We start from the raw sequence: 22,126 nt of genomic DNA, 5'->3' as shown, positions 1-22,126 counted from the left end.
ATGCTTGAGATTTGGCACAGCTTTGTGTTCCATGTTCTGCCCACCTCTGTCTTCCTGGTCTTACCAGGATGCTTGCTTAAGTGAATGTGACTTTGATGCCATGAATTTCTGTGGTTGGATCCACAACCCCTTACCTAGTAGATGGCAATCCTGAAGGGAGGACCGACATCTTGTTCGTGTTATGTATCCTGTATCTGGCACAATGCCTGGCATATATTAGGAGCAGTGTTTGTTGAGTATTTGTTAAGTGAGTGAAGATTGTGGTTGGAAGTAGGAGAGGTGTGAAGAAGTTACCCATGAGCCACTCTTAATTCGAAGTGAGTGAAGAGGGTGATGGTATGATTTTGACTAAACTCCAGGGTTTTGTTTTTCTTTGCAGGAACAGTGCCAACAGTGTTTCCTTCCAAATCTCCAGTTTCCACCCTTGGCCCTTCTGAAATCCCTGTCTCCACAGGAAAACCTGTGACTACCACGGAAAAACCTATGGCCCCCACAGAAAAAACCATGATCCCCACAGAAAAACCCATGGCCCCCTCCGGAAAAACTATGGCGCCCACAGACAAACACACTATCCCCAGGGAAATAACCACTGTTCCTACAGAAAAATCCATAGCCCTCACAGAAAAACACACTGTCCCCAGTGAAATAGCCATTGTCCTCACAGAAAAACCTATGGCTCCCACAGAAAAACCTATGGCCCATACAGGAAAACACACTGTCCCCAGTGAAATAGCCTCTGTTCCCACAGAAAAACCCATGGCCCCCACAGAAAAACACACTTTCCCCAGTGAAATAGCTGCTGTTCCCACAAAACAACCCATGACTCCCACAAAAAAACATGCTGTCCCCAGTGAAATAGCTGCTGCTCCCACAAAAAAACCCATGGCCCCCACAGAAAAACACACTGTCCCCAGTGAAGTAGCTGCTGTTCCCACAGAAAAAACCATGGCCCCCATAGAAAAACACACCTTCCCAAGTGAAATAGCCACTGTCCCCACAAAAAAGCCTATGGTCCCCTCAGAAATGTTCACTGTCTCCTCAGAAAGACCCACCTTTCCCTCAGGAAAATCCACTGTCCTAACAGAAAAACTCACCATCTCCACAGAAAAGCCTACCATGCCCACAGGAAAGCCCATTATTCCCACTGAAAAACCCAATGTCCCCACTGAAGAGACCATTATCCCTTCTGAGGAGACCACTGTGCCCCCTGAAGAATCCACTATGCCCCCTGAAAAGTCCACTGTCCCGACTGAAGAGTCTGTTGTCCCTATTGAAGAGTCTACAATACCCTTTGAAGAGCCCACTATCTCCACAGAAGAGTCCACTGTCTCCACTGAAGAGTCCACAGGCCTCCCTGAAAAGCCCAATATCCCCACTGAAGAGTCAGCTGTCCCCTTTGGAGAGTCCTCTATTTCCACAGAAAAGCCTACTGTCCATACCAAAAGGACCATCATCTCCACAGAAAAACCCACTATCCCCACAGAAAAGCCCACTGTCCGCCCCGAAAAGCCCATGGTCCTCACTGAAAGATCTACTGTTACCACAGAAAGGCCTATAGTCCCCACAGAAAAACCCACCATCCCTACTAAAAAGACCACCATTCCCACAGCAAAACCCACCATTCCCGCTGAAAGGTTCACAATCCCTACAGAAAAACTCACTGTGCCCACAACAAAACCCACCAGCTCCACTGAAAGTTCCACTGTCCCCACAGAAAACCCAACCATTCCTGCAGAAAAACCCACCATCCCTACTGAAAAAACCATGGTTTCCACTGAAAGGCCCACCATCCCTACAGAAAAACCCACCATCCTCACTGAAAAGACCACCATCCCTACAGAAAAACTCACTGTCCCTACAGAAAAAACCACCATCCCCACAGAAAATCCCACCATCCCCACTGAAAAGACCACCATTCCCACAGAAAGCCTCACCATCCTCACAGAAAAACCCACTATCTCCACAGCAAAACCCACCATTCCCGCTGAAAGGTTCACAATCCCTACAGAAAAACTCACTGTGCCCACGACAAAACCCACCAGCTCCACTGAAAGTTCCACTGTCCCCACAGAAAACCCAACTATCCCTGCAGAAAAACCCACCATCACCACTGAAAAAATCATGGTTTCCATGGAAAGGCCCACCATCCTTATGGAAAAACCTATCATCCCCACTGAAAAGACCACCATGCCCACAGAAAAACCCATTGTCCCTACAGAAAAACCCATCATCCCCACAGAAAAATCCACTGTCCCTACAGAAAAACCCACCATCCCCACAGAAAAACACACTGTCCCCACTGAAAAACCCACCATCCCCACTGAAAAACTCACCGTCCCCATTGAAAAACCCACCGTCCCCACTGAAAAGACCATGGTCCTGATGGGAAAGACTACCGTCCCCACAGAAAAACCCACCATCTCCACTGAAAAGACTACCATTCCCACTGAAAAGAGCATCCCCACAGAAAAACCCACTGTCCCTACTGAAAAGCCCATCATCCTCACAGAACAGCCCACCGTCCCCACTGAAAAGCCCACCATCCCCACTGAAAAGATCACCATTCCCACAGAAAAACCCACCATCCCTACTGAAAGGATTACCATCCCCACAGAAAGACCCACCATCCTTACTGAAAAGACCACCATCCCCACAGAAAGACCCATCATTCCCACTGAAAAGACCTCTATCCCCACTGAAAGACCCACCATCCCCACTGAAAATACCTCTATCCCCACAGAAAGACTCACCATCACCACTGAAAAGACCACCGTCCCCACTGAAAGACCCACCATCCCCACTGAAAAGACCTCCGTCCCCACAGAAAGACCCACCATCCCCACTGAAAAGACCTCTATCCCCACAAAGAGACTCACCATCACCACTGAAAAGACCACCGTCCCCACTGAAAGACCCACCATCCCCACTGAAAAGACCTCTATCCCCACAGAAAGACCCACCATCCCCACTGAAAAGACCTCCGTCCCCACAGAAAGACCCACCATCCCCACTGAAAAGACCTCTATCCCCACAGAAAGACCCACCATCCCCACTGAAAAGATCTCCGTCCCCACAGAAAGACCCACCATCCCCACTGAAAAGACCTCTATCCCCACAAAGAGACTCACCATCACCACTGAAAAGACCACCGTCCCCACTGAAAGACCCACCATCCCCACTGAAAAGACCTCTATCCCCACAGAAAGACCCACCATCCCCACTGAAAAGACCTCCGTCCCCACAGAAAGACCCACCATCCCCACTGAAAAGACCTCTATCCCCACAGAAAGACCCACCATCCCCACTGAAAAGATCTCCGTCCCCACAGAAAGACCCACCATCCCCACTGAAAAGACCTCTATCCCCACAGAAAGACCCACCATCCCCACTGAAAAGACCTCCGTCCCCACAGAAAGACCCACCATCCCCACTGAAAAGACCTCCGTCCCCACAAAGAGACCCACCATCCCCACTGAAAAGACCACCGTCCCCACTGAAAGACCCACCATCCCCACTGAAAAGACCTCTGTCCCCACAGAAAGACCCACCATCCCCACTGAAAAGACCTCTATCCCCACAAAGAGACCCACCATCCCCATTGAAAAGACCTCTATCCCCACAGAAAGACCCACCATCCCCACTGAAAAGACCTCCGTCCCCACAGAAAGACCCACCATCCCCACTGAAAAGACCTCTATCCCCACAAAGAGACCCACCATCCCTCATGAACAGACCTCTATCCCCACAGAAAGACCCACCATCCCCACTGAAAAGACCTCCGTCCCCACTGAAAGACCCACCATCCCCACTGAAAAGACCTCTATCCCCACAAAGAGACCCACCATCCCCACTGAAAAGACCTCCGTCCCCACAGAAAGACCCACCATCCCCACTGAAAAGACCTCCGTCCCCACAGAAAGACCCACCATCCCCACTGAAAAGACCTCTATCCCCACAAAGAGACCCACCATCCCCATTGAAAAGACCTCTATCCCCACAGAAAGACCCACCATCCCCACTGAAAAGACCTCTATCCCCACAAAGAGACCCACCATCCCCATTGAAAAGACCTCTATCCCCACAGAAAGACCCACCATCCCCACTGAAAAGACCACCATCCCCCTTGAAAAGACCACCATGCCCACAGAAAAATCTACTGTCCCCACTGAAAGGCACACAGCTCCTACAACACCCCAGCTGAGTCCAACACTTGTACCAGTTGGGCCAACAGTCTTGGTGATGCCTTCTACTACTGCTCCAAGTACCTCTATGACCACTACAACCCCTAGACCTACTCCAGGTATGTGATGTAGCACTGGACAAATGGCAGAAAGTAAGAGACTCTGAGTAGGAAAGAGAATAAGATAAATGTATGCTTCTAGCAGAAAACTGCAGTCCTAGAGGAGAGGTGAATGGGACATGGTAACTTTAGAAAAAATGAGGACCACCCTGACCAAGAGGGGAACAGGTCATAGGTTGTTGGGATGCAGGTTCTTGGGATCCAAGCCCTAGGCTTACAACATCCTTTTTTAAAACAGAGATATAATTCGTATACCATAAAATCCGTCCTTCTAAAGTGTACAATTCAGTGGTTTTTAATGCATTCATAAGATTGTGCAAACATTAGTTTGTAGTTCCTGAACATTTTTATCACCCCAAAGGAACCACCTACCCATTAGCAGTCACTGAACATGCTCCTCAACCCCCACCATGCCCTGTCCCCGGGCAACCAGTAATCTACTTTCTATGTCTGTGAATTTGCTGGTTCTGGACATTGCGCACACGTAGAATGATGTCATGTGTGGTCTTTTGTGACTGGCTCCTTTTCACCCAGTATCATGTTTTAAAGGTTCATTCATGTTGTAGAACTTCAAAAATTCATCCATATGTCAGATCTTCATTTCTTTTTATGGCTGAATCCTATGGATTTACTTCTTAGAGAACTTGAGTGTGGGGGTAGAGACAGAAAATCTCCCTGAACAAAGCAGTAGAGTGAAGGCTTGACGCAGGCTGTTTCCCTCTTAGCGAAGTGCCCCCCAAATGCCCGCTACGATCCCTGTGCCTGCCCAGCATCCTGCGAGAGACCTAAGCCCAGCTGTGGGCCCCTTTGCAAACCCGGCTGTGTCTGCAATTTTGGCTTTTTGTTTCGTGAATCCAACTGCATCAGAGCCTCTTCCTGTAACTGCTTCTACAACAACAAATCCTATAAGGTAAGACTGCCGGGATGCCAAAGCCCCTAAGGGAGATTGCGAGTGGGTTCTGACCCCACCTGCTCCCCAAGGGAGATGAATTCCAATCCATAGGACAGTCCCAAGGGGCCAGCTCACAAGCAGCAGTTACACAATGGCAGAGTGATTCTTTGCAAATGTGGCTTTTTGTTGTCATCTCTGTTCATGCGATAAATATTTGCTAAGTACCCACTTTGGCCCAGCTAGGCTAGGCTGTACAGAAGATGCCATCATCCCGTAGCCCTGTGCATTAGACAGCTGGGTGGTCCAAGGCCTTCATCTCTACCTTGAGGAAATCTGGGGGTCCCTGCATATACAGAGAGCCCTGGATGCTGGGTAGAGCTTCAGGCGTGTTTAGGGCAGAACACAGCATCCCAGAATCTTCTTCCAAAGAAATTTGCAAATCCTATCAAAACAGAGGAGTTACTGTTCTTGTCTCCCCTAATTGGTGGCCCTCCTGGGAAGAATCAATGTAAGCAGAGGCTCTGAAGGGACACAGGATCTGGGCCCGCGCTGTCCAAAAAGAATAGCATGCAAGCCACACACATTATTTTAAATTTCCTAATAGCCACATTTTTTTTTAAAATAAAAGGAAACAGGTTAAATTAATTCCAATGATCTACTCAATCTCAAATATTCTCATTTTTCCATGTAATGAATAGTTATTAATGAGATTGCTTACATTCTTTTTCTCCCCCCATATTAATTCTTTGAAATTCATTGTGTATTTAACATTGATGGCATATCTCAATTTAGACCAGCCACATTTCAAGAGCTCCATGGCCACATGTGTCTGGTGGCCACTATATGGTTGGAGCCACCCTAGAGTCAAGCGGATGGGAGATTTATATCTGAGCTCCAGCATTCACTTGCTGGATGATCTTGGGCCAGGTTCTTTCCCTCTTCAGATCTGTTTCTGGATCGACAGAATGTGCACATAATAATTTCTACCTACTTCATAAGGTTGTTGTGCAGATGAGATTAGATCCAATTATTTAAGAAATGTTGTTATTATTAGCAAATTATGGTAAATATCATATGTAACCTATTGAAAGTGCATTAAACTATTTGCTAGTGTCCAGTGGCTCCTCTCAGCTCCAAATGTTCTTCCCATTGGTCATCTGAGTTCCTATTTGTCTCTTTGGGGGACCGCTTTCTCCTCCAACTCCCTTTGACCAGGCCCCTGGGTGTCCCGGTGTCAGCATTAGGATTAGCTTCAGCCTCAGAAAGATCTATCACAACCATCAGCATTAGGCATCTATTGCCTGTCCCAGGAGACATGTATGGATTTCTTATGTTTTCATTTATGCATCTGATGAATGTTTCTTGAGTACTTTCAACCTTCCTGGAATTGGGGCCACCATGAATAGGACATGGTCCATGCTCTCTTAATGCTCAGATTCTGGAGGACACTTTGGGTCTTGGGGCACTCTGATACAGCAAATGTTTCTTGAGAGCTCCTGCCAAGCACTGTTATGTGTTAAGGCTACCGTAGTGAATAAAGAGATATGGTCCCTCACATAGTGCTTGCAAATCCAAGAATCACAGAAATTAACATGAAAGTGTGATTGTGGTAATTCCTGGGAAGGAAGGGTACCTGGAGTTGTGAGGATGACCTAGTCAGGGGGGTCTGAGAAGTCTTCCCGAGAAGGTAGTGACCCTTGAGCTGAACTCTGCTGACTGCATAAGAATGACTTGGATAGGAACAGAAAAGCATTCCAGGATGAGAGAGCAGCATGTGCAAATGTCCTGTGGTAGACAGGAATATCTAGTAGTGGGTGGGAAGAGGGAGAGTATGAGCAAGGTTAGGTCTGTAGGTGTGGTGGTGAAGGGGGGAGGGCTCCAAGGGCCATGGCATAGTGACTCTGGATCCCCTGCTCCTAGCCTGGGGCAGAGTGGTTCAGCTCTAATTGCACAGAACGCTGCCACTGCAGGCCTGGCAGTCAGATAGAGTGCCACCTCTCTCAGTGTGGGACAAACACGGTGTGCCAGCTGAACAACGGCCAGTACGGATGCCAACCCTATGGTGAGACCCTCCCCTTATGCTACCCCTGCCTTCCAGCCTGTCAGAGTGGGGTTGACCCCCATGGTCCCAATCCCTCCCTCAACCAGAGGAACTGGGGCATGCCACTGGGTGGGTGAAGTGGCCACAGGGCCAGTCCCACCCAGTGGAGCTGCGACAGTGGCTTCACTTCATGTGCTCCCTCCCCTCGGCAGGCACTGCCACCTGTGCTGTCTATGGAGACCCGCATCAAGTTACCTTTGATGGGAGGCACTTCAGCTTCTTGGGCAAATGTACCTACATCTTGGCCCAAACCTGTGGCAACTCAACAGGTAGGGCCCTGGAGATGCCTGGCCCTTGGCCTAGGGTCTAAGATCAGAACAGCTAAGCATGGGAGCTCAGTGGGTGGCAGGAAAAGGCCAGGGGCAGATGGGAAGCACAAGACCTTCTGTAAAGGGTTGACAGGGCCACCCTAGGCCACCCCAGAAGTAGGACACTTGCAGGACCAGACTACACAGTTTTAGTGAGGGCCTGCCCGAGATAATGGCAATAGAGGGAGGAAAGAACTATTACAAATGCCTAGCCGGGGAGGAAGTCCCAGTCCCTTGAGGGGAGACGAGTCTCAGCAGTCTCAGACTATCCTGGAAGAAGGCAGACAGTCACGCCCCACTCACCTGTGGGTCCTGTCCCCCCTCCAGAACTGCAGAGCCAGTGTCTCAGGGGCCCTTTATCCCTGCATGCCAGGTGTGGGCACCACCTTCAGTGGATGCTCAGAAATGCTTGTTGAATGAGCCCCTGAGTGCTCTTCACCCCTCTCCCCATCCAGAGCCATTCTTCAGGGTGGCGGCTAAGAATGAGGATCGAGGACAGAAAGGCATGTCCTACCTGAGCAAAATCTATGTGACCCTGCCTGGGGTCACCATCACACTACTCAAGGGCAGGGAAACGCTGGTGAGTCTCCATTTTTCTGCAGTCCCACCAGCACCTCCAGGCCTGGCAGTGGCCTGTCCCCATGGGCTGCCATGTCCCAGCCAGCGGCTGCAGCCTCCGACCTTCTCAGGGAAGGCTTCCACAGCGTCCCATCTATTACCAAGGATTACTGTGGAGGGGTGTCGTGCCTTCCAGCGTGGATGCAGGAGTCTTCTGGGGGGTCCCCTTGACCCCCCCTTCTCATCTGTGTCTCGATCTTCTCCCTTGACCCACCTTCCAGGTTGGGGGTCGGCAAGTCACACTCCCTGCCATACCTTCTAAAGGCATCTTCCTGGCTTCAAGTGGCCGATTTGTGGAGTTGCAGGCGTTTGGTTTGCGGGTGAGATGGGATGGTGACCAGCAGCTGTATATGAATGTACACAGGTGAGGGGTCCTTCCCCTCCCCTTCCCTTCCAGGTACTAACTCTCAAGCCCTGGGTAGGAAGCACTTAACTGACAGGCCTCCCTTTGGATGAGGAGACAGGAGGTCTTAGGGCAGTGTGATAATAGCAGGATATACACACAATGCTTTGGGAATGTGCTAGAAGGGTCTCGGGAGCTTTCTGAAGAGTGTTCAGTTGATGCCCATCAAGAAAGAATGGTTCCAGGGCTCCTGGGTGGCTCAGTGGTTGAGTGTCTGCCTTTGGCTCAGGTTGTGGTCCCACATAGGGCTCCTCACAGGGGACCTCTCCCTCTGCCTATGTCTCTGCTTCTCTCTGTGTGTCTCTAATGAATACATAAATAAAATTTAAAAAAAAAGTGTGGTTCCCCAGAGGAACAAGGAAAAGAATGTCTTTGTAGGTGGTGAGTGGCAGACAGCAAGGAACAAACAGGAATGTGGGAAGATGGGATGTGAATGGAAGGGGATGAGGGGAGCCGTAAGGCTGGCTCCGGGGTGAGGGCTGGGAGGTCCTGGCGCACTTGGCACCAGCATCCCCCGCCCCCAGGTCTGCACCTGGTAATCCTCCGCCGCCTGCCACCCGAGCCCCAGGCCCTGCCCTTCTCTGCCACGGTCCCTCGGGCGACTGGAGCCCCTTCTCTCCAACAATGCCTCCTCCTTTTCTCCCCACGGCCCCACAGCACCTACTCTAGGAAACTCTGTGGCTTCTGCGGCAACTATGATGGGGACAGTAGCAACGACAACCGGAAGCCAGATGGCACACCAGCACTGGACGCAGAGGAGCTGGGCAACAGCTGGCGGATGGCGGAGGACGAGGACAAGGAGTGAGGACACCCCCAGCCCGCTTCTGCCCTCCTGCTCCTCTCCTTTCTGAGAACCATGCACCTGGCTGGCATCACCCTGCTTCTTCTTTCTCCTCTCCTGCATGCTCCCCACCTCTGTCATTCATTTCCCTGCTCCCCTTCTGGCCAAATTCACAGACTTCGCACCACCACGCCCCGTCCCACCTCTGCCGCTCCAGGGTGACACCAAGCAGCCTACCCCCTGCGGGCCCCGGGCCCAGGTTTTCCCTCCTCCTTTGGGACTTGGGGTTCGGATACTGTCCGCCAGGGGCTGCAGAGAGCAAGAGTCGCTGCAACCCCGCTGGGGTGGGGGCTCGGCCCCGATGGAGGCGAGCCTCGAGGGCATCTGGGGCGGGTCCTTTCTAGGTGTCCGAAGAACACGACAAATCCTTCGTCTTGCAACTTGGGTTTTCTGAACAATCTGTCGGGATCCCTGTACTGTGGACGGCTCACGGACACCCACGGAGCCTTTGAGTATGAGGGGGCTGGGTTAGGGCTGTGGGAGGGGGTCACTGGGTGCCTGGGGTGGGTCCTTCTGACCTGGCTTCCCTCCCCTCAGGGCCTGTCTGCCTCACCTCAAGACCTCTCGATTCCTCAAGAACTGCATTCTTGATGTGTGCAAATCCAAGGGGCTGCAGTCGGGGCTGTGTCTCCACATGGCAGTCCTGACCGAGATCTGCCAGGAGGCTGGCTACCCAGTGAAGCCCTGGAGGGAACCCCAGTTCTGCCGTGAGTTGTGCAGAGCAGCCAGGCCTCTTCCTTGATGCACAGATGCGAGCATAGGGCTGGCATCTTGGGTGTTAGGACAGGGCGGCGATGGGTGCTGGTTGAACCCCTCTGCTTCCACATGTGCACAGGGAAAGCTACAGTCAAAAATATTCACCAATGAGGCACCTGGTGGGGGTCAGTCGGTGAAGGGGCTGCCTTCAGCTCAGGTCATGATCCCGGGGTCCTGGGATTGAGCCCCAGGTGGTCAGGCTCCCTGCTTATCGGGGGGTCTGCTTCTCCCTGTCCCCCTCCCTTTACTCATTCTTTCTCTCCCTCTCTTCTCTCTCTCCCTCAAATAAAAAAGAAAAACGGGGATCCCTAGGTGGCTCAGTGGTTTAGCTCGTGCCTTCAGCCCAGGGTGTGATCCTGGAGTCCCGGGATCGAGTCTTGCATCAGGCTCCCTCCATGGAGCCTGCTTTTCCCTCTGCCTATATCTCTTCCTCTGTGTGTGTGTGTGTGTGTGTGTGTGTGTGTGTGTGTGTGTGTGTCATGAATAAATAAATAAAATCTTTAAGAAAAAAAAAAGAAAAAGAAAGAAAGAAAATCCACTGAGGAAAAATCACCCTCCCTTGCAAACTCGGAAAGCCCTCCCAGCCCTTGAGGCTATGCAGAGCAATGCACGTCTGTGTATGCATGCCCAAATTGTTGTCCTCCGCATGCAGGACACACAGACTCCTGTCATGAGTGGGTGCAACATGACTGCCTCGTGGTGCCCCCTACAGCCTCCTTCTGGAAGCTTGCTATAGGGGAAGGACATGCCCTTGATCAAGGCCCCATGGGTGCATTCCCCTGCTGTCACCCTGACTGCTTGTTTTGGGAGCATCTATACAGCAGCTGAGACGCTTGGATCTGTCTGCATCCTGGGACCTGCCTCTTGGTAGCCTCCTGTAGGCCACTCTCCAGGGCCAGCGGGGAAGCTGAGCTCCTTGGTCCCATTTTTCCTAGTCACTCCCTGCTTCTCAGGATTGGTCAGAAGCCTCTAGCTGTGGGCCCTCTGAAAGCTGTCCTCTCAACAGACCTCCACTCATCCCCTTTTCCCTGTCCTGTCCTCTGCTCTTCTCACCTCTGTTTCCTCCCCCACCAGCTCTGACCTGCCCACCCAACAGCAGGTACACTGTGTGTGCCAGGCCTTGCCCTGCCACCTGCCATTCCGGGTTCTTCGGCATGTCCTGCCAGGAACGGTGTGTGGAGGGCTGCGAGTGCAACCCGGGCTTCGTCCTCAACGGCCTCCAGTGTGTCCTCCCATCCCAGTGTGGGTGCCTCGAGCCCACAATGGGCTACCTCAAGGTGAGCCTCTGGGACTCCACCATGCCACCTCTGGTTCTGAAGTCTGGGCAAGCCTGGGTGCAGGATGGAAGGCCGGGAGCTGAGGCATGGAGGGCTGTGGGTAGTGGCTCTCTGACTCAGATCTGATTCCCCATTTCTTTCTTCAGCTCTAGTGCTTTTCCCACAGAATGGGATGGAGTCCCAACAGCTTGTCTCCACGCTGCCAGCAGATCTGGCAGCGTGGCTCTTTCCTCTTCATGCACCTGAGTCATTTTCCCAGAGTTTCTGGTCCTCTGGGCTCAGGCACTTCTCTGTGTTATCTGTGCAAACACAAACATCTTTCCAAACACCATGTCTTCCTGGGCCACGAGCCCCTTTCTTTGCTGAATGACTTTGGCCCCAGCCTGGGCCCCTGTCCGCACACTACCTCAGAGGTGGTACTTGGAGCCAGACTCTCATCTGTGGTGCTTCTCTCTTCCTTCTTTGCCTGTCCCTCACCCTGTCCCTGGGAATGGCACTGGTGTCCGTAACAGCCCTTGGTCTGGCTCCAGCCCGGCCCACTGAACACTCTATCCGCGCCTTGCTCTCCTGTCAGTGTTACCTTCTCTGCAGCCCCTTTGTCTCTGCACTGCCTCCCAGCCACCATGGCTCTTGGAATCCTTCATCTGCTCTGAGGCACTATTCAAATGCCGCAGCCTCCTTGAAGCCTTCCTGATTAGTTAAGTCAAAAGGCATCCCTCTAAACTTCTGTAGCAAGTGCTTATTGTTCGTGTTAATGGCGGGAAAGCCTCCTTGCCACCCCCCACCCCTGCCATTGTCTTCTTTGGGTGCATATTGTATTGGAGATGTTTTAGTTTACCTGTTTACTGCCCTAACCCCCCTGCCCCCCATTATGAGCTGTTAGGGCAGGAACATTGTCCATTTAGTTCATTCTGGAATCCCTAACACCTAGTGCAGGTAGATAAATATCTGTTGAAATAGGGAAGGAACAAACAAATGAATAAGTAAGTGAATGCCAGACTTTGGAACTAAACCTGGAGCTTCAGGATGACCGGAATGGCTCCCCTGCGAGCAAGCTGGGAGTGGCTGTGGGTCAGCAGTCAGACTTGAGAATGACCTCTTAACCTTCCCTCCTTCTGTCTGCCAGGTAGGGGAGCAGTGGTTCAAGCCAGGCTGCAGAGAGCTCTGTGCCTGTGAGGGCAAGAATAGAATTCACTGCCGACACTGGAAGTGCCAGTCCCAGGAGGTCTGTGCTCAGTACAATGGCACCTATGGCTGTCATGCCCGAGGTAAGCACCCAGGTGGAAGGTGAGCCGGGGAATGGGGTGGTGGTGGTGGTGCCCATGTGGGCTTGAGCAAGGTCATGGTTCTGCCCCAAAGTAGGCACCCCAGAGAGCTGGGGCTTCACAGGAGGCTGGAAGCCTTTGGCCCAAGCCAAAGCAGCCTCTTCATGGACCCAGAGAGGTTGGGGCAGTCCCTGTCCTTGACCTTTCCAGGTCAGGCCAACCACATGGATGAGTTGTGGATCCCGTTCCAACATGGACTCACCAGGATGGCAGCTCAGGGTTGGGAGTGCTCTCTGAATTCCATATCCTCCACCCCAGACTCTGCCACCTGCGCTGTCTCGGGGGACCCCCACTACTTGACGTTTGACGGAGCCCTGCACCACTTCATGGGCACCTGTGCCTATATCCTGACCCAGCCTTGCCAGCCTACATCCCTAGAGAACTTCACGGTGAGCACCACCAGTGAGTTTCGCAGTGGAAACTTAGAGGCCTCCTACGTCAGAGCTGTCAATGTGCAGGTCTTCAACCTGAAAATCTCACTGATCAAAGGCTACAAGGTCATGGTACGTGCCTCTGCCCACCTCCCGGGGGCCCCTACCCCCAGCCTGCTCAGAGTCTGTCTCTCTCCCTCCTTCTGAGGCTCCTAGAGACTCTGGGAATAGCCCACAGCAGACCCAGTCCCAATTTCGGAGATACTTCACCATCCCTGTCTGCTCCCTAGTCCTGGCCCCGTTGTCCTTGTCCCAAGCAAGCCTTTCCCTACCGCGTCTTCCCTGCCTGTGTAGCTGAATGGTCGCCGGGTGGCCCTGCCTCTGTGGCCTGCACAAGGCCGGGTGAGCATAAGGCCCAGTGGCTCCTTTATCCTCCTCTACACGGACTTTGGGCTTCAAGTACGTTATGACGGGAACCACCTGGTTGAAGTGACTGTGCCCTCCTCATATGCTGGCCAGCTCTGCGGGTTGTGTGGTGAGTTCCCTGGGCATCTGCAGGCCAAGTGGGGACAATGGGTACCTCAGTGGTTGAGCGTCTGCCTTCAGCTCAGGTCATGATCCTGGGGTCCTGGGGTCGAGTCCCACATCGGGTTCCCCGCAGGGAGCCTGCTTCTCCCTCTGCCTATGTCTCTGCCTCTCTCCATGTCTGTCATGAATAAATAAATAAAATATTAAAAAAAAGATGGGGACAATGGGCAAGAGTCTTTCCTGGTCCTGTTCATCCACATATTTAATTAGATGTCCTCAGGGCTTGTCTGCCCAGCAATTGTTTGAGGGTGCTATGCATGAGGGTAGGTGTTAAGGGAAGCCAAGGTGAAGAGAAAGAAAGGGTAAACCTTGGTCTGTTGAGTGAAGAATTCAAAGCGGCTGACTCTTCTGGGAGGAAGTTGGTGGTCCTGGGGTGGGTCTAGTGGCAGGGTGCCTCAGTGGCCTCAAAATGGCCCCTCCTCCAGGCAACTACAACAACAATAGTCTGGATGACAATCTGCTCCCCAACAAAAGGCCCGCGTCTGGCTCTGACTACCTGGGGGCCGCCTGGAAGTTACCTGAGTACTCTGAACCAGGGTGAGCTGGGGATGCGGGGAGCCTGACCTGGGGAGGAGTCTCAGCAGGCAGCCTGGGTTAAGAGGAGGGTCCTTTGTCTGCCCCTGATCTCTCTGAGCCTGGAATGGACCAAAGGTTTTTCCCACCTCCTCTACCCCGGCTAGCTCCTATGATTACTGATCTATCTCTTTGGGAAGTCTATCCTGAGAGCTGACCTTGTTCTTTCCTGCTGCATCTCTGCCCTTCCTACCTAAGGGAGCATTTTCTTCTCTTCCCCTGTCTTTATTCCCCTCCCACTTTCATGCTCCACGTTTTGCTTCAGTTTTGGGGTGGAGTTTTCCCCAATGCTAAATTCCTATCCTTTCCTCTCTCCTCATGTAGGTGCTTTGTGAGGGGTGCCAAGCCCTTCAGATGCCACGATGCCAGTGAAGCAAACAGGTGGCGAAAGGGTTGTGATATCTTAAGGAGCTATAGGGGTAAGTTACATCTCCAGTGAGCCGCTTTTTCCTCCCCTTGGTGGGAGAGGAGGAGGACCGCTCAGAGAGGGAGGAAGGATGAGACACAAAATAGACACAAGGTCAGGAGGAAGGCAAATGAGAGGGAAAGCAGAGGCGGTGTTCATCTCAGGAGCTCTGATGGATGGGTCGTTATTTTGCATTTCAGACAGTGGGTTCTCGATAATTACAGGACTTTTAAATTTTATTTTGAGAAAGAGAGAGAGAGAGAGCGCAGGGGGAGAGCAGAGGGGTGGGAGGGGCGAGAGGAAGAATCTCAAGCAGACTCTGTGCTGAGCACAGAGCCCAATGTGGAGCTCCATCTCACAAACCCTGAGACTCTGATCTGAGCTGAAATCAAGAGTTGGGTGCTCCACCGACTGAACCGAGCCCCCCGGCGCCCCAATAATTATGAAGTTTGATTGAAATGGATGTTGAGGGGCACCTGGATGGCTCAGCGGTTGAGCATGTGCCTTCAGCTCAAGTTGTGATCCCGGGGTCCTGGGATCAAGTTCCGCATCAGGCTCCCTGCAGGGAACCTTCTTCTCCCTCTGCCTATGTCTCCACCTCTCTCTCCGTGTCTCTCATGAATAAATAAATAAAATATTTTTTACAAATGAAAAAAGAAAACAAATAGTTGCATGGTTCTATTCCAAGACAACACTCGGTATGTTGTTTCATCCTCCAGGACCCTTTTCCCAGTGCCACAGCATGGTGTCTCCCCAGTCCAGCTTCGTCAGCTGTGTGTATGGTCAGTGTGTGACCGAGGGCGACCCCCTGACCCTGTGCCGCTCCCTGCAGGCCTATGCATCCCTGTGTGCCCACGCCGGCCAGGCCCTCAACTGGCGGAATAGCACCTTCTGCCGTGAGTGACCCCACCACCTGCTCTTGGAGCTGGGAAGAGGCCACCAGATCACTCTCCTTAGAGTCTGCCTCTCTGTTCTCCCTTCACAGCCTGCTCTCAGCCCCCAAAGGGAACCCTCCTCCTTTGCCCTCTTTCCTCCAAGGCCAACCCTCCTCTTCAACCCGTTTGCCTGCCCTGGGAGCCTCCTCCTTCTGACTCTCTCCTCATCAAGACCTTCTACCCTTGTTTGGTTACTGCCTCCTTCCCATCTGACCTGAGCCAACTCTGTTCCCTTCCTTACTCTCTTTTCCAGGAACTTTTTTTTTTTAAATTGTGCTAAAATATACATAACATAAAATTCCCCATTTTGATAATTTTTAAGTATCCAGTTCTGTGGCATAAAGTACATTCACGTTGTTGTGCAACCAGGACCACCATCCATCTCCAGAAATTTTTCATCATCCCCAACTGAAACTCTGCACTCGTTAAACACTAAGTCTCTGTCCTACCTTCCCCAGCCCCAGCACCCACATTCTCTGTGGTTATTCTGTCTCCGTGAATTGGACTCTGTGGACCCCACATAAGTGAAATCCTACAGGATTTCTCTTTTGGGGACTGGCTTGTTTCTCCTAGCATGTCTTCAAGGTTCATCCATGTTGGAGCATGTGCCACAATGTCTTTTTTAAGGCTGAATAACATTCCACAGTGTGGATAGACCGCATTTTGTTGATCTGTTTATCTGATAAACATTCCCAGAACTCTTGATGCCCCAAGATCGGGGGGCTGGAAATCACTGCCCTTTCTAACACTGGTTTCTTCCTAGCTCTGAAGTGCCCTTCTGGCAGCAACTATAGCCACTGTGCCAACCCCTGCCCTGCCACCTGCCTCAGCCTGAACACCCCAAGAGACTGCTCAGCAGTGCTGCCCTGTACCGAGGGCTGTGAGTGCCAGAAAGGCCACATCCTGAGTGGAACCTCCTGTGTGCCCCTCAGCCAGTGTGGCTGTGTTGACCAGGAGGGTTACTACCACCTGGTGAGGGGCCAGAGTGCGACTCCACATGTTTGGGGGCAGGAGGGCTCAGAGCCTGTGAAGAGTTAGTGTAGACCAGCGAGCTCTAGGGGCTGAGCAGCAAGTCTAGAAGTCAAAAGGTTGAGAAAGGCTAGGGCTGCAAGCAAGCAGTCAAGAGTAGCAAGCCTGAAGGGGTGGGTGGGGCGGGGCAGGAGTCCTGGAGGAAGTGGGGGGGGGGAGGGTGGGTTCTGTCCAACTCTGGTTTCCAAACTTCTATTGGCTCTGCTGATGCCCCCACCCCACAGGTTGGAGAGAGCTGGTACACAGACAGCTTCTGCTCCAGGCTCTGCACCTGCTCCACTCACAACGTCATCGCCTGCCACCAGACCACCTGCAAGACTGGCCAGTTGTGCCGGCCAGTGGATGGGTTGCTGCGCTGCCGAGCTTTGGGTATGAGACCCTTCAGTGCATGGGAGGACCATGAAGTCACAGAGACTGCTCTCCCCAGCTCCCCCTCCTCCCCACCTCTCCCGCTTCTGTAGCACTCTGGCTCCTATCCCTGCTGTCTCCCAAAGAGCTTCTGGTGGGGAATGACGACCCTTGTGCCATTGGAAAGGGTTCCTCGGGTTCACTCATAATTCTCCCAGCCATGAACTTTGACATTATGAAACTCTCGCTGGTACAGGAGCACCCACTGCACCCCAAGCCGCCTCCTAGCCTGGCCACTGAGATTCGCTTCTTTTCTTTTCACCTTCCTTCCCTTTTGGGTGGAGGGGGGCTCCCTCACCTTCATGTCCTCCCCTGAAAGGTGGGGGGAGCACTTGTTCTTGTGCAGGCTAGACCACTCCTCAGCTACGCTTCTCTCTCCGCAGGTATGGGAGTGTGCCGTACCTCAAACTACTCCCAGTATGTGACATTCGATGGCACTCACCATACCTTCAGGGGCACCTACACTTATGTCCTGGTGAAAGTGTGCCACTCCACCATGGACCTGCCTTTCTTCAAGATCAGTGGCAAGCACAGGAAGCAGAAAGGCCAGTCTGATGCTTCCTACCTCTACCAGGTCAATGTTGACATCTTCAACACTCAGGTCACCTTGAAAAGTGACAAGCGTGTGCTGGTGAGCTGGGTGATGTAGGTGGGGAGGGAGGACACCAGCCCCCCTCTGGGGAGGGTGCTCTGTTCCTTCTTCCCATTCACCTGCCCTGCCCTCCTCTGTAGATCAACGACACACAGGTTACCCTTCCCTCGACCACCCAGATCCCGGGGGTACGAATCACTACCAGTGGCATCTACACCTTGCTCAATGTTAACATCGGGCTGCAGGTCAAGTTTGACGGCAATGGTTTCTTAGAGGTTGTGCTCCCTACAGTCTATCAACAAAAGGTGGGGGAAACCCTTGGCTCTTCCCCCGGGGCAGTTCGCCTCCAGAGGGCGCTAAGCCCTCTCCAGACCCAAGTGGTCCTTCCCCAGAGAGGAGGAGGGCTGGGGGTGCACCTTTTTCTAAAGGGTGGAAAGGCTCTTCTGCCTCCCTGCCCCCCCCCCAGCCCCCACTGCTGAGAACCCCTTTGCCCACCCAGGTTTGTGGCGTGTGTGGAAACTTCAATGGTGAGGAAGAGGATGAGCTCATGATGCCCGATGATGAACTAGCCCAGAATGACAATGAATTTGTGGACAGTTGGCAAGATAAGGAGTCTAACCCAAAGTAATTGTCCCCCAAAGTCTCTACATTCCTGTAGGAACACGAGTCAGGACCCTAGGCTATATGGAACACCCAGGGATGGGAAGACTGGAGCATTCCTGTATGTGTGTGACTCAACAAAGGGTGGCTTCTGGGTCCCCCGAAGCTGTCTGGGGACACATAAAAAGTCTTCCCTTTTTGGCTTCAAAATGTGGGAGGGGACTGAGGCTGCAAGGACGGTGCCCAGAGCTGAGACCAGCTTCCTGGTGAAGACCAAGGGGTCTTCCGAGCCACTCAGGAGTGCCAGAGGTGGGGCAGTGGCTGTGCTTCTGATGACTCTTTTCTCTACTGCAGTTGCCAACAAGATGACCAGAATATCCAAGCAGAAAGGCAGAAGTTAGATATAAACTGCAGCACAGCTGACGTAGCGAGAGCCCAAGAACAATGCCAGGTGGCCTTTGAGGCTCCAGCCTGGGCTCAGTGTGCCACCCGTGTGGTCCCCAGGCGCTTCCTGCTCCTCTGTATCCAAAAGCTCTGTCGTTTTGGACGCCTGGAGAGCGCCCTCTGTGAGTCTTTGGAAAACTTCGGAGCCGCCTGCAAGGCCAAGGGGCTCAAGCCCCCAATCTGGAGAAACAGTAGCTTCTGCCGTGAGTGTCCCCTATGTCACCCCAGACCGCTCCCACACCTCGGTTCTGTCTGTGTGTCCCTTCAAGCTTCCTGTCTTCCTTTCCCCATTGTTTCCAACCTCTGCATGACTTCATTATTCTGACTTGGCTCCTTCGGAATACCTGCTCAGTCAATGCCCATACCACCCCCTATCACCCACTGGGACAGCACAGGCTGCTTCTCCCCTGTTTCTCCACCGTGCTGTTTTTCCAAAGGAGATATGATTGTGTCACTCCCCTGCATGACTCTCATGGGCAAGATTAAGTCCAAGCTCCTTTCTGAGACATCTGAGACCCTGCCGCCAGCTGGCCTGGCCTGGCCTCCCTTGCCTCTTTGCCTGTGTGCCTGCACATCACCACCAAACCACCCATTCCTCACACCCCTTGGTCTGGCTTTTCCACACCCCTTCCTGCTTCTATCCACACTGCTTCCTGCACCTGGAAAACTCTTTCTTCTCTCTCCTGGAAGACTCCAAGGCATCCTTCCGTAGCTCTTAAATTTTTTTTTTCAAATTATAATTCACATACAATGATATTCACCACTTTACAAGTATACAATTCACTGTTTTGTAGGATTTTTACCAAGTTCTGCAACCATCACATTATATAATTCCAGAACCTTTTAAACTTTAAGACAGTGATTAAAGTGTGTTTTAGTATGTGATGCATTCACATGGTTCAGGAACTTTTTAAGTATTAAAAGATTGCCAGTAAAAGGCACCTGGCTGCCTCAGTCAGAAGAGCATGCGGCTCCTAATGTCGGGGTCATGAGATTGAGCCGCATGTTGAGAGTGGAAATCACTAAAAAAATTTTTTTTAATAATAAAAAGATTGCTAGTGAAAAATCTGCCTCTCATCCTGACTCCCTGGGTTCACGTTCCAGCCTGCCCTTATTACCAGCTGAATATTTGTCCAAAGATATTTTACTTATGCCCATAAAAACAAATACAAATAGATTTTTCTTTTTTCTTTGCAAACAGCATATGAGACATGGTGGCTTGCACTTTGTGTTTCTCACTTGATAATCTAGTTTGGAGATCCTTTCAGGTCAGATCTGTTAAGGAGATTCTCATTCTCCTTTGCAGCTCTGTGATATCCCATTATTACATTATAATTCATTTGTCACAATATTTTTAAAGATTTTATTTTTAAAATTAGTTTAAAATAGGTTCCACACCCAGCACAGAGCCCAACTCAAGGCTTGAACTCACGACCTGTTCAAGACCTGAGCTGAGATCAAGAGTTGGATGCTCAACCAAATGAGCCACTCAGGTGTCCCTTAAAGATTTTATTTTATTTTTTTTAAAGATTTTATTTACTTATTCATGAGTGACACAGAGAGAGAGAGAGAGGCAGAGACACAGGCAGAGGGAGAAGCAGGCTCCATGCAGGGTGCCTGACATGGGACTTGATCCTGGGTCTCCAGGATCATGCTCTGGGCTGATGGAGGCGCTAAACCGCTGAACCACCCAGGCTGACCAAAGATTTTATTTTTAAGTTATCTCTGCATACAATGGGGAGCTCAAACTTAGAACCCTGAGATCAGGGATCCCTGGGTGGCGCAGCGGTTTAGCGCCTGCCTTTGGCCCAGGGTGCAATCCTGGAGACCCGGGATTGAATCCCATGTTGGGCTCCCTGCATGGAGCCTGCTTCTCCCTCTGCCTATGTCTCTGCCTCTCTCTCTCTCTCTCTCTCTCTCTCTCTGTGACTCTCATAAATAAATAAAAATTTAAAAAAAAAAAGAACCCTGAGATCAAGAGTCGCACACTCTATTGACTAAGCCAGCCAGGCACCTCTCATTTGTTGTAATTTATTTAACTAGTATCCTGTTGGTGGACTTTGTAGTTGTTTCCAATTGTTATTGCCAACAGTGCTGCAGTGGATCCTCTTAATGCAGTTATGATTTTGTATGCGTGCGTCTGCCCATAGGATAAATTCCTAGGTGTGTGATGCTGGATGAGGACCATGTTCATTCGCTCTTCTGAGAGATGTTGCCAACTGGTTTTCCACAGGGGGGTGAAGAATTTATATTCCCACCAGTAATACAAGAGTGCCTCATTTCCCATAGCCTCGCCCAAACAGAGCACTGCCACACTCTTGGCTTTTCGCCAATCAGGATATGTGAAAAATACGAAGAGTCTTAATTTGCATTTTTCCTGTTATGATTGAGGTTATGCATTCTTTCATCTGTCTGGGAGTTGTCTGATTTCCTTTGCTGTGAGCTATGCCTTTGTACCTCTTTACCATTTTTTCCACCTGCTCATTACTCTTTATCAAACTATCCTATGGAGGTCCTTTCTCTATTGCAGAGAGTAGCCTTTTATTCATTTACTTTTTTAATTAATTAATTAATTAATTAATTTTAAGCAGGCTCTATGCCCAGCATGGAGCCCAACATGGGTCTTGAATTCACAACCGTGAGATCAGGACCTGAACTGAGATCAAGAGACAGATGCTTAACCGACTGAGCCACTGCCCCAAGAGTAGCCCTCTATTAGTGTTATGAGCTACACACATTTTTCCAGTTCTTATTTTTCATCTCTGACTTTTTTGTCATGCAAATAAAAGATACACACACACACACACACACACACACACACAAATGTGGGATAGTGTATATTAGTCTTTGTTCTGTGGCTTCTGCATTTTGAGCCATGGTGACAAATACTTGACTCCGAACTTAAAAACCAATTTGCTCATTTTTAGCTCCAGCATTGGTATGGTTGTTGGTTGGCTGGTTGGTTGGTTGGTTGGTTGGTTTCTTTCTTTCTTCCTTTCTCTTTCTTTTGGTAAGCACTACATCCAATGTGGAGCTGCTGACTGAGCCAGCCAGCCTCCCCTACCCCTTTGGCTTCTTTTTTTTAATTATTATTTTAAAAAATATTTTATTTATTTATTCATGAGAGACACAGGGAGAGAAGCAGAGACATAGGCACAGAGAGAAGCAGGCTCCATGCAGGGAGCCCGACGTGGGACTTGATCCCGGGACTCCAGGATCATGCCCTGGGCTGAAGGCAGATGCTCAACCACTGAGCCACCTAGGCGTCCCTGTTTGGTTTTGTTTTAAATATTTTATTTATTTATTTTAGAGATAGAGATAGTGGGGAGGAGGAGCAGAGAAAGAGAGAGAGGCACACT

General features: G+C 51.2%; 1 protein-coding gene across 1 annotated transcript in view; it reads left to right on the top strand.

The window, feature by feature from the left end:
• ZAN (zonadhesin) overlaps positions 1-22,126 on the top strand; it is a 38,473-nt gene that overhangs the window by 8,953 nt on the left and 7,394 nt on the right. Inside the window, exons 13-36 of the mRNA XM_041748513.1 lie at positions 1,064-2,355; positions 2,455-3,528; positions 4,069-4,300; positions 5,026-5,210; positions 7,113-7,254; positions 7,446-7,562; positions 8,057-8,181; positions 8,441-8,583; positions 9,280-9,423; positions 9,808-9,915; positions 10,001-10,170; positions 11,294-11,496; positions 12,623-12,764; positions 13,080-13,324; positions 13,547-13,727; positions 14,206-14,317; positions 14,678-14,772; positions 15,479-15,655; positions 16,458-16,666; positions 16,948-17,092; positions 17,515-17,762; positions 17,864-18,028; positions 18,223-18,347; positions 18,678-18,970. Of these exons, the coding sequence (XP_041604447.1) occupies positions 1,064-2,355; positions 2,455-3,528; positions 4,069-4,300; positions 5,026-5,210; positions 7,113-7,254; positions 7,446-7,562; positions 8,057-8,181; positions 8,441-8,583; positions 9,280-9,423; positions 9,808-9,915; positions 10,001-10,170; positions 11,294-11,496; positions 12,623-12,764; positions 13,080-13,324; positions 13,547-13,727; positions 14,206-14,317; positions 14,678-14,772; positions 15,479-15,655; positions 16,458-16,666; positions 16,948-17,092; positions 17,515-17,762; positions 17,864-18,028; positions 18,223-18,347; positions 18,678-18,970 (6,072 nt within the window). The remainder of the gene's footprint in view (positions 1-1,063; positions 2,356-2,454; positions 3,529-4,068; positions 4,301-5,025; positions 5,211-7,112; positions 7,255-7,445; positions 7,563-8,056; positions 8,182-8,440; positions 8,584-9,279; positions 9,424-9,807; positions 9,916-10,000; positions 10,171-11,293; positions 11,497-12,622; positions 12,765-13,079; positions 13,325-13,546; positions 13,728-14,205; positions 14,318-14,677; positions 14,773-15,478; positions 15,656-16,457; positions 16,667-16,947; positions 17,093-17,514; positions 17,763-17,863; positions 18,029-18,222; positions 18,348-18,677; positions 18,971-22,126) is intronic.

This window comes from Vulpes lagopus, chromosome 3 (genome assembly GCF_018345385.1).
Source record: "Vulpes lagopus strain Blue_001 chromosome 3, ASM1834538v1, whole genome shotgun sequence".
Lineage (NCBI taxonomy): Eukaryota > Metazoa > Chordata > Mammalia > Carnivora > Canidae > Vulpes > Vulpes lagopus.
This window is presented reverse-complemented; position numbering and strand designations above follow the sequence as displayed.